At 53.6% G+C, this 12255-nt stretch overlaps 1 protein-coding gene across 1 annotated transcript in view; it reads right to left on the reverse strand.

Annotated features, from left to right (window-relative positions):
* LOC140417928 (uncharacterized) overlaps window positions 1–12255 on the reverse strand; it is a 208573-nt gene that overhangs the window by 50111 nt on the left and 146207 nt on the right. The window contains exons 15-16 of the mRNA XM_072501359.1: window positions 3382–4388; window positions 424–673 (exon numbers count right to left, since the gene is read on the reverse strand). Coding sequence (XP_072357460.1) covers window positions 424–673; window positions 3382–4388 — 1257 coding nt within the window. The remainder of the gene's footprint in view (window positions 1–423; window positions 674–3381; window positions 4389–12255) is intronic.

Genomic DNA, 12255 nt, shown 5'->3' on the forward strand with positions numbered 1-12255 from the left:
TTTGAGGCATCAATCTCGGTCTTAGGCCGTTGAGGGGGAAGCCCCCACCCCCCTCCCAATCGAGAACATAGGACCGTCGACGTCCATCTGCAAGGGAAGACAGATCCCTTCGGGTTGGCGTGCCACCTGCGAGAGACAGCGGGCTGAATTCTCCGCCGTGGGGAAGCTCCGTTTTGCCAGCAGCCCAGGGGTTTCCCGACGACATGGGGCTGCCCCACAATGGGAAACCCCATTGACCAGCCGGTGAAAGGGAGAACCCCACCGGGGCACGGAGCTTGCGGCGCTGGGAGAGTTAGCCAGCCAGTCAGGGAGGATGGGGAACACTGTGCGGAGTGGACAGGGTGAACGTGCGCACCGGTGATCCTGGCCCGGAAGGGGAGAGGCGAGTTGGGAAGGGACTAGGGAGTATGCGCGAGTACTCACGTGACGGAGGAAACATTCGCCAAGGCGGAGCGGGTGAGACAGGCAGCCCCGTAGCTCCGGCAGGAGGCGCTGGCGGTGGAAGGATAGGAGCTTCTCTAGGTTGCCGAAGACGATGCCCCGCTTGCCGCGGAGGTCCTGCGGCACGTCCGGCCGGTCCAACTCCGGGAAGTAGTTCTCCACCACGTGCGCCAGCGAGCCGATGTACTCCTGCTCTGCGGCCAGAGCCTCGGCCAAAGTGCGCCGGGCTTTGCTGAGAGGGGGATGGGGGGGGGGATTGGATGAGAGAAAATAAAAACTTGCCGTGAGCAGGGAGATATCTGTGTCACCACCACTGGTGGGTTGCAATGGGATCCGGTGAGAATGGAAATGGAGGATGGTGCTCGTTTAATACAGATCTGAGGAAGAATTTCTTCCCTCAGAGACCGATGAATCTTTGGAACTCTTTACCCCGGGAAGCTGTGAAGGCTGAGACCGTGAACATTTTTCGAGGCCAAGGTCAACAGGTTTATGATCATCGGGGAATTGAGTGTTACGGAGAGAAGGCAGGAAAGTGGACTTGGTGTGTTCATATCAGCCAAGGTCTTATTAAATGGCAGAGCAGGCTCGAAAGGCTGAATGGCCAACTCCTGTTCCTGTATCTTATGGTCACAACAAGTGGAGGAGGTTTCCACTTGTGGGAGAGTCTCGAACTGGGGTTGGGGGGGGGTCACTGTTTAAAACTAAGGGAGTCTCTGGAACTCTCGTCTTCAAAAGGTGATGGAGACAGAGTCCTTGAATATTTTTCAGGTGGAACTAGGTACATTTTTGATTAACAAGGGGGTAAAAGGTTATCGGGTGATCGGCGGGATGTGGGAGTTGAGATCACCATCAGGTCAACTGTGATCTTACCGAATGGCGGAGGAGGTTGGAGGAGCCGTGTGGCCTCTATGCCCGCTCCCAATTGGTCTGTACTCAACAAGCTTGACACCATCCAGGACAAAGCAGCCCCGCTTTGATCGGCACCCCATCCACAAACATTCACTCCCTCCACCACCGACGCACAGCGACAGCAACGTGTGTACCATCTACAAGATGCACCGCAGCGACTCACCAAGGCTCCTTCGGCAGCACCTTCCAAACCCACCACCTCTACCATCTAGAAGGACAAGGGGCAGCAGACACATGGGGAACTCCACCAGCTGCAAGTTCTCCTCCGAGCCCCACACTCACCATCCTGACTAGGAAATATATCGGCCGTTCCTTCACTGTCGCCGGGTCACAATCCTGGACCTCCCTCCCTGACAGCACTGTGGGTGTTACCCACACCACAGGGACTGCAGCTGGTTCAAGAAGGCGGCTCACCCACCACCTTCTCAAGGGGCAATTAGGGACGGGCAATAAATGCTGGGCCCGGCCGACAATGCCCACATCCCTGTTCCAATGGGGAACAGTTTCTCCCCGTCTACTCTGTCCAGACCCCTTGCGGTTCTGAAAACATCGTCTCTCGACGTCTTCGCCTCACGAGGAGAACGGCTTCTCCAATCTACCTACGTAACTGTTTCCCCCTTTTGACGGGGAGAGCGCAGCGTATTTAGGCTCTGTGGGACCTTCCTAATCGGAAAAAAAAATTAAAGCATTGTGCCTTCCAGGTGTTGTGTTTTACACGGCTCAATTCCTGCATTGGTTAATGAAATAATTCTAAAAATAAAATGAGTTTAAAAATATGAAAGCAAAGTGTTTGCAGTATTTCCTGCTTGCCACGGATCCTGCTTTCAAAATGCCCCCCTCCCTGATTCCCCTGGTCGCAGCGGGTCCTCCTCCTCCCAGACCTCAGACCCTCCCCGACCCGCCCTCTCGCTGAACCTCCCACTCCCCGACTGGCCTCTCGCCGCCTCGCTCTCCTGAGGTCCAAGTCCCCGCTCAAGATTACGATCCGATCCGAAGCTCCGGCGTTGTGGAAGCACGAGTCTCAGTGGTGCAGAGGCACTGGTCTGGGGCCGCTACAATCCGTGTTTTCACTGCCGCTGCGGGCAAGGGCTCGGGAGAGGAGCAGTGAGGTGGGTGGTTTGGGGAAAGAAGGTCCATGATCGTCGTGGCCCCGTGCGTTGCAGTTTAGCACCATCGGCACTTCCATGACACCAGAGCTCCGGCTTCAGGTCGAAACTGGATCTTGAGCAGGTGACGCGGGTCCAGGAGAGAGAAGCAGGAGGAAGGGTAAGTGGGTTGGGTGGGGGCACCCATGGGGCACATGGGAAGTGATGTTAAAGCGACTCGAGCAACGCTGGATCAGAGGCCCCATTTCCCTACCAATGCCAAAGGGGAACAGTGTTAAAGGGGGGAGGGTGCGGGGGTGATGTTAAAGGAAGACTTACTGTCTGAACTCGTCGAGACCAGGTCAGAGGCTGATGGGCTACCGTGGAGATGTGATAATGAACGACAAATTGCTTTTGATGTAGCAAATGGCCTTCCCGCACCACCCAGCAAGGTTTCTCCAACAATAGAGAGCTGACAGCGGGCCACGGGCAGAGAGATTGGTCTTAAGGGCAGGCTTAAAGGAATGGAGAAACCGGGGGAGGGGGGTGTGTGTAGGGAGGGCATTCCAGAGTGCAGGACCCAGGTAGCTGAAGGCATGGCGCGACATGGCAGAACGACTGAAATTGGGGCGAGGTGCGCGAGAGACGCCGGGATTGGAGGAGGGCAGAGATCTCGGAGGGTCGTTAGGATCAAAGAGATATGGAGGGTTGGGGGATAGGAGGGTGGGAGGTAGCGAGTCCACGGAAGGATTTGAGAAAGACAATGAGAATTCTTAAATGGAAGTGTTGATTGACCGGCATCCGATGTAGGTCTGCGTGCACGGTGTGAGGGAGGTGGGCACTTGGAGGACGGGTGAATGGGGAATTGGTTAGACTTGGGCCATGAGTGCTGAGGTTCGGGGGTAGCTCAAGTCGAAGGGATGCTTCGTCACGCTTGTTCACCTACCTGCCCTTGGTCTGCAGTCCCGTCCTGGGTGCACCTCCCCAAGGGGCGTCGGGCAGGGCGGGCCCCGCCCTCGCCAGCATTACGTGCTCCTTGGGTGAGCAGGTCCTGTCCACCACCTCGGTGCTGCTGACCTCCAGACCCCTGATGAGGACCCTGGCGCCGCCACTGTTGCTACTGCTGCTGCTGCTGCCGCTTCCGCCACTGCCTGGCTCACTGAGGGACCTTTGGCTGAAACCGCTGCAGGGGGGTGTTGCTTGGTGCATCAGGGTCTTCTTCGCCACCCACCGGGGGTCGTAAACAGGGGATGGGAAGTCTCCCCGTACCCGCCGCCCCTCTTGCGGCGAGCAGCGGGGGCGGACGAGGAGGCGATCAGTCCCGCGGACATCCGGGGTCGAAGCGTAGATGGGGGAGAAGGTCCTGGTGAGGTCGGAGCTGCGTAGGGGGCTCCCGGTACACCATTCGTCGTCGCGGCCCTCCGAGGATGAAGCCAGGGAGAGGGCCGAGAGCCCATCGCCGGTCCACTCGCTCCTGTCCAAGAGCCTGCAGGCGCCATCGCTGCTCAGTGAGGTCATGCTGAGCGAGGGGGTCATGGCAGCGGTGGCGTCAGGCGGCCAGGGGCCCCTCCGTTCCACGCACGGCGTCCGGCTGCCCCAGGCCCAGTGCCCCGACGCGCCCTCGGGAGCCTTCCTACGGCTGAGCCAGCCGGGACTTGGCCGCCACTCCCCCTCCACGCTGGTCCTCAGGGCGGCCGTCAGCTTGCGGCCGGCCTCTGCCTTGGTCTCCTGGCACTTGGCCCGGCAAGAGGCCCACTGATCCAGGCATCGCCGGTCCCCCAGCTCCTCGGCCAGCTCGCGCATCTCCTGGAAGCGGGACTCGGGAATCTCGGGGTGTCTCTCAGCCAGACGCTCCAAGCTGGCTATGGCTGTGCTGCAGTGTCGGAGAGACAGGCAATGGTCCATACTGATGCCAGCTAGGATCCGGATACTACCCAACGTCCAATTGTAGGCCTGCATGGATGAGACAAAAGGGTAGAACACAGCAGAGAATAATTTTTCATTTGGTGCTGTACAGCCTGTGTCTTTCAGCCAACCCCTGTACATGTACAGAACAGGGCGGGAGAAAGGGGAGTCATTAACTGCCCATCTTCACATTTTTAACATGGAGTCAGAAAACCCTCTCCCCCTGCCCCCGCAGCACCTCACAGTCACTCAGTAACCCCTCTCCCCCAGCACCCTGTGTTACTGACTGTATCTCTACTGATGTTAATCCAGCTCCCTCACACTGTCACTCAGTAACCTCTCTCCCCCAGCACCCTGTGTTACTGACTGTATCTGTACTGATGTTAATCCAGCTCCCTCACACTGTCACTCAGTAACCCCTCTCCCCCAGCACCCTGTGTTACTGACTGTATCTGTACTGATGTTAATCCAGCTCCCTCACACTGTCACTCAGTAACCCCTCTCCCCCAGCACCCTGTGTTACTGACTGCATCTGTACTGATGTTAATCCAGCTCCCTCACACTGTCACTCAGTAACCCCTCTCCCCCAGCACCCTGTGTTACTGACTGTATCTGTACTGATGTTAATCCAGCTCCCTCACACTGTCACTCAGTAACCCCTCTCCCCCAGCACCCTGTGTTACTGACTGTATCTGTACTGATGTTAATCCACCTTACTCACACTGTCACTCAGTAACCCCTCTCCCCCAGCACCCTGTGTTACTGACTGTATCTGTACTGATGTTAATCCAGCTCCCTCACACTGTCACTCAGTAACCCCTCTCCCCCAGCACCCTGTGTTACTGACTGTATCTGTACTGATGTTAATCCAGCTCCCTCACACTGTCACTCAGTAACCTCTCCCCCCAGCACCCTGTGTTACTGACTGTGTCTGTGTTGGTGTTAATCCAGCTCCCTCACACTGTCACTCAGTAACCCCTCTCCCCCAGCACCCTGGTTACTGACTGTATCTGTACTGATGTTAATCCACCTTACTCACACTGTCACTCAGTAACCCCTCTCCCCCAGCACCCTGTGTTACTGACTGTATCTGTACTGATGTTAATCCAGCTCCCTCACACTGTCACTCAGTAACCTCTCCCCCCAGCACCCTGTGTTACTGACTGTGTCTGTGTTGGTGTTAATCCAGCTCCCTCACACTGTCACTCAGTAACCCCTCTCCCCCAGCACCCTGTGTTACTGACTGTATCTGTACTGATGTTAATCCAGCTCCCTCACACTGTCACTCAGTAACCCCTCTCCCCCAGCACCCTGTGTTACTGACTGTATCTGTACTGATGTTAATCCACCTTACTCACACTGTCACTCAGTAACCCCTCTCCCCCAGCACCCTGTTACTGACTGTATCTGTACTGATGTTAATCCACCTTACTCACACTGTCACTCAGTAACCCCTCTCGCCCAGCACCCTGTGTTACTGACTGTATCTATACTGATGTTAATCCAGCTCCCTCACACTGTCACTCAGTAACCCCTATCCCCCAGCACCGTGTTACTGACTGTTTCTATACTGATGTTAATCCAGCTCCCTCACACTGTCACTCAGTAACCCCTCTCCCCCAGCACCCTGTGTTACTGACTGTATCTGTACTGATGTTAATCCAGCTCCCTCACACTGTCACTCAGTAACCCCTCTCCCCCAGCACCCTGAGTTACTGACTGCATCTCCACTGATGTAAATCCAGCTCACTCACACTGTCACTCAGTAACCCCTCTCCCCCCAGCACCCTGTGTCACTGACTGTATTTGTACTGATGTAAATCCAGCTCCCTCACACTGTCACTCAGTAACTCCTCTCCCCCAGCACCCTGTGTTACTGACTGTATCTGTACTGATGTTAATCCAGCTCCCTCACTGTCACTCAGTAACCCCTCTCCCCCAGCACCCTGTGTTACTGACTGTATCTGTACTGATGTTAATCCAGCTCCCTCACACTGTCACTCAGTAACTCCTCTCCCCCAGCACCCTGTGTTACTGACTGTATCTGTACTGATGTTAATCCAGCTCCCTCACTGTCACTCAGTAACCCCTCTATCCCCAGCACCCTGTGTTACTGGCTGTATCTGTACTGATGTTAATCCAGCTCCCTCACACTGTCACTGAGTAACCCCTCTCCCCCAGCACCCTGTGTTACTGACTGTATCTGTACTGATGTTAATCCAGCTCCCCCACACTATCACTCAGTAACCCCTCTCCCCAGCACCCTGTGTTACTGACTGTATCTATACTGATGTTAATCCAGCTCCCTCACACTGTCACTCAGTAACCCCTCTCCCCCAGCACCCTGTGTTACTGGCTGTATCTGTACTGATGTTAATCCAGCTCCCTCACACTGTCACTCAGTAACCCCTCTATCCCCAGCACCCTGTGTTACTGGCTGTATCTGTACTGATGTTAATCCAGCTCCCTCACACTGTCACTCAGTAACCTCTCTCCCCCTGCACCCTGTGTTACTGACTGTATCTGTACTGATGTTAATCCAGCTCCCTCACACTGTCACTCAGTAACCCCTCTCCCCAGCACCCTGTGTTACTGACTGTATCTGTACTGATGTTAATCCAGCTCCCTCACACTGTCACTCAGTAACCCCTCTCCACCCAGCACCCTGTGTTACTGACTGTGTCTGTACTGATGTTAATCCAGCTCCCTCACACTGTCACTCAGTAACACCTCTCCCCCAGCACCCTGTGTTACTGACTGTAACTGTACTGATGTTAATCCAGCTCGTTCGCACTGTCACTCAGTAACCCCTCTCCCCCCGCACCCTGTGTTACTGACTGTTTCTATACTGATGTTAATCCAGCTCCCTCACACTGTCACTCAGTAACCCCTCTCCCCCCAGCACCCTGTGCTACTGACTGTATCTATACTGATGTTAATCCAGCTCCCTCACACTGTCACTCAGCAACTCCTCTCCCCCAGCACCCTGTGTTACTGACTGCATCTGTACTGATGTTAATCCAGCTCCCTCACACTGTCACTCAGCAACCCCTCTCTCCCCAGCACCCTGTGTTACTGGCTGTATCTGTACTGATGTTAATCCAGCTCCCTCACACTGTCACTCAGCAACCCCTCTCCCCCAGCACCCTGTGTTACTGACTGTATCTGTACTGATGTTAATCCAGCTCCCTCACACTGTCACTCAGTAGCCCCTCTCTCCCAGCACCCTGTGTTACTGACTGCATCTGTACTGATGTTAATCCAGCTCCCTCACACTGTCACTCAGTAGCCCCTATCCCCCAACCCCCTGTGTTACTGACTGTATCTGTACTGATGTTAATCCAGCTCCCGCACACAGTTACTCAGTAACCCCTCTCTCCCAGCACGCTGCGTTACTGACTGTGTCTGTATTGATGTTAATCCAGCTTCCTCACACTGTCACTCAGTAACCTCTCTCCCCCAGCACCGTGTTACTGACTGTATCTGTACTGATGTTAATCCAGCTCCCTCACACTGTCACTCAGTAACCCCTCTCCCCCAGCACCCTGTGTTACTGACTGTATCTGTACTGATGTTAATCCAGCTCCCTCACTGTCACTCAGTAACCCCTCTCTCCCCAGCACCCTGTGTTACTGATTGTGTCTGTACTGATGTTAATCCAGCTCCCTCACACTGTCACTCAGTAACCCCTCTCACCCAGCACCCTGTGTTACTGACTGTGTCTGTCCTGATGTTAATCCAGCTCCCTCACACTGTCACTCAGTAACCCCTCTCCCCCAGCACCCTGTGTTACTGACTGTATCTGTACTGATGTTAATCCAGCTCCCTCACACTGTCACTCAGTAACCCCTCTCACCCCAGCATCCTGTGTTACTGACTGTATCTGTACTGATGTTAATCCAGCTTCCTCACACTGTCACTCAGTAACCCCTCTCCCCCAGCACCCTGTGTTACTGACTGTGATGAATGATATCTGTATACATATGTACCGTTAATGCGTAGGCCCCTTTAAGACCGGGTTTGGAACCCTGGGGAACTCCGCCGCCGGCTCCACCCACAGGAAGCTGTATATAAGGTAACGTTCAGCAGGCAGCGTGCAGTGAGCACACTTCTCGGCAGCTGTCTGGTTCTCTGGTAATTAAAGCCTTTGTATTATCAAACTCATCTCCTGAGTCGTAACTGAGGGTATCTCACTGACTGTATTTGTATTGATATTAATCCTGCTCCCTCACACTGTCACTCAGTAACCCCTCCCCCCAGCACCCTGTGTTACTGACTGTATCTGTGTTGGTGTTAATACAGCTCCCTCACACTGTCACTCAGTAACCCCTCCCCCCCAGCACCCTGTGTTACTGACTGTTTCTGTACTGATGTTAATCCAGCTCCCTCACACTGTCACTCAGTAACCCCTCTCCCCCAGCACCCTGTGTTACTGACTGTGATGAATGATATCTGTATACATATGTACCGTTAATACGTAGGCCCCTTTAAGACCGGGTTTGGAACCCTGGGGAACTCCGCCGCCGGCTCCACCCACAGGAAGCTGTATATAAGGTAACGTTCAGCAGGCAGCGTGCAGTGAGCACACTTCTCGGCAGCTGTCTGGTTCTCTGGTAATTAAAGCCTTTGTATTATAAAACTCATCTCCTGAGTCGTAATTGAGGGTATCTCACTGACGGTATTTGTATTAATATTAATCCTGCTCCCTCACACTGTCACTCAGTAACCCCTCCCCCCCAGCACCCTGTGTTACTGACTGTATCTGTGCTGATGTTAATCCAGCTCCCTCACACTGTCACTCAGTAACCCCTCCCCCCCAGCACCCTGTGTTACTGACTGTATCTGTGTTGGTGTTAATACAGCTCCCTCACACTGTCACTCAGTAACCCCTCTCCCCCAGCACTCTGTGTTACTGACTGTATCTGTACTGATGTTAATCCAGCTCCCTCACACTGTCACTCAGTAACCCCTCCCCCCCAGCACCCTGTGTTACTGACTGTATCTGTACTGATGTTAATCCAGCTCCCTCACACTGTCACTCAGTAACCCCTCTCCCCCAGCACCCTGTGTTACTGACTGTATCTGTACTGATGTTAATCCAGCTCCCTCACACTGTCACTCAGTAACCCCTCCCCCCCAGCACCCTGTGTTACTGACTGTATCTGTACTGATGTTAATCCAGCTCCCTCACACTGTCACTCAGTAACCTCTCCCCCCAGCACCCTGTGTTACTGACTGTATCTGTACTGATGTTAATCCAGCTCCCTCACACTGTCACTCAGTAACTCCTCTCCCCCAGCACCCTGTGTTACTGACTGTATCTGTACTGATGTTAATCCAGCTCCCTCACTGTCACTCAGTAATCCCTCTCCCCCAGCACCCTGTGTTACTGACTGTATCTGTACTGATGTTAATCCAGCTCCCTCACACTGTCACTCAGTAACCCCTCTCCCCCAGCACCCTGTGTTACTGACTGTATCTGTGTTGGTGTTAATCCAGCTCCCTCACAGTCACTCAGTAACCCCTCTCCCCCAGCACCCTGTGTTACTGACTGCATCTGTACTGATGTTAATCCAGCTCCCTCACACTGTCACTCAGTAACCCCTCTCCCCCAGCACCCTGTGTTACTGACTGTATCTGTGTTGGTGTTAATCCAGCTCCCTCACACTGTCACTCAGTAACTCCTCTCCCCCAGCACACTGTGTTACTGACTGTATCTGTACTGATGTTAATCCAGCTCCCTCACACTGTCACTCAGTAACCCCTCTCCCCCCGCACCCTGTGTTACTGACTGTATCTGTACTGATGTTAATCCAGCTCCCTCACACTGTCACTCAGTAACCCCTCTCTCCCAGCACCCTGTGTTCCTTACTGTATCTGTACTGATGTTAATCCAGCTCCCTCACACTGTCACTCAGTAACCCCTCTCCCCCAGCACCCTGTGTTACTGACTGTATCTGTACTGATGTTAATCCAGCTCCCTCACACTGTCACTCAGTAACCCCTCTCACCCAGCACCGTGTTACTGACTGTATCTGTACTGATGTTAATCCAGCTCCCTCACACTGTCACTCAGTAAACCCTCTCCCCCAGCACCCTGTGTTACTGACTGTATCTGTACTGATGTTAATCCAGCTCCCTCACACTGTCACTCAGTAACCCCTCTCCCCCAGCACCCTGTGTTACTGACTGTATCTGTACTGATGTTAATCCAGCTCGCTCACACTGTCACTCAGTAACCCCTCTCTCCCAGCACCCTGTGTTACTGACTGTATCTGTACTGATGTTAATCCAGCTCCCTCACACTGTCACTCAGTAACCCCTCTCTCCCCAGCACCCTGTGTTACTGACTGTATCTGTACTGATGTTAATCCAGCTCCCTCACACTGTCACTCAGTAACCCCTCTCCCCCAGCACCCTGTGTTACTGACTATATCTGTACTGATGTTAATCCAGCTCCCTCACACGGTCACTCAGTAACCCCTCTCCCCCAGCACCCTGTGTTATTGACTGTATCTGTGTTGGTGTTAATCCAGCTCCCTCACACTGTCACTCAGTAACCCCTCTCCCCCAGCACCCTGTGTTCCTGAATGCATCTGTACTGATGTTAATCCAGCTCCCTCACACTGTCACTCAGTAACCCCTCTCTCCCCAGCACCCTGTGTTACCTACTGTATCTGTACTGATGTAAATCCAGCTCCCTCACACTGTCACTCAGTAACCCCTCTCCCCCAGCACCCTGTGTTACTGACTGTATCTGTACTGATGTTAATCCAGCTCCCTCACACTGTCACTCAGTAAACCCTCTCCCCCAGCACCCTGTGTTACTGACTGTATCTGTACTGATGTTAATCCAGCTCCCTCACACTGTCACTCTGTAACCCCTCTCCCCCCGCACCCTGTGTTACTGACTGTATCTGTACTGATGTTAATCCAGCTCCCTCACACTGTCACTCAGTAACCCCTCTCACCCAGCACCCTGTGTTACTGACTGTATCTGTACTGACGTTAATCCAGCTCCCTCACACTGTCTCTCAGTAACCCCTCTCTCCCCAGCACCCTGTGTTACTGACTGTATCTGTACTGATGTTAATCCAGCTCCCTCACACTGTCACTCAGTAACCCCTCTCCCCCAGCACCCTGTGTTACTGACTGTATCTGTACTGATGTTAATCCAGCTCCCTCATACTGTCACTCAGTAACCCCTCTCCCCCAGCACCCTGTGTAACTGACTGTATCTGTACTGATGTTAATCCAGCTCCCTCACACTGTCACTCAGTAACCCCTCTCTCCCCAGTACCCTGTGTTACCTACTGTATCTGTACTGATGTTAATCCAGCTCCCTCACACTGTCACTCAGTAGCCCCTATCCCCCAACACCCTGTGTTACTGACTGTATCTGTACTGATGTTAATCCAGCTCCCTCACTGTCACTCAGTATCCCCTTCTCCCCCAGCACCCTGTGCTACTGACTGTATCTGTACTGATGTTAATCCAGCTCCCTCACTGTCACTCAGTAACCCCTCTCTCCCCAGCACCCTGTGTTACTGACTGTATCTGTACTGATGTTAATCCAGCTCCCTCACACTGTCACTCAGTAACCCCTCTCCCCCAGCACCCTGTGTTACTGACTGTGATGAATGATATCTGTATACATATGTACCGTTAATACGTAGGCCCCTTTAAGACCGGGTTTGGAACCCTGGGGAACTCCGCCGCCGGCTCCACCCACAGGAAGCTGTATATAAGGTAACGTTCAGCAGGCAGCGTGCAGTGAGCACACTTCTCGGCAGCTGTCTGGTTCTCTGGTAATTAAAGCCTTTGTATTATAAAACTCATCTCCTGAGTCGTAATTGAGGGTATCTCACTGACGGTATTTGTATTAATATTAATCCTGCTCCCTCACACTGTCACT

The sequence above is a fragment of the Scyliorhinus torazame genome, chromosome 5 (genome assembly GCF_047496885.1).
Source record: "Scyliorhinus torazame isolate Kashiwa2021f chromosome 5, sScyTor2.1, whole genome shotgun sequence".
Lineage (NCBI taxonomy): Eukaryota > Metazoa > Chordata > Chondrichthyes > Carcharhiniformes > Scyliorhinidae > Scyliorhinus > Scyliorhinus torazame.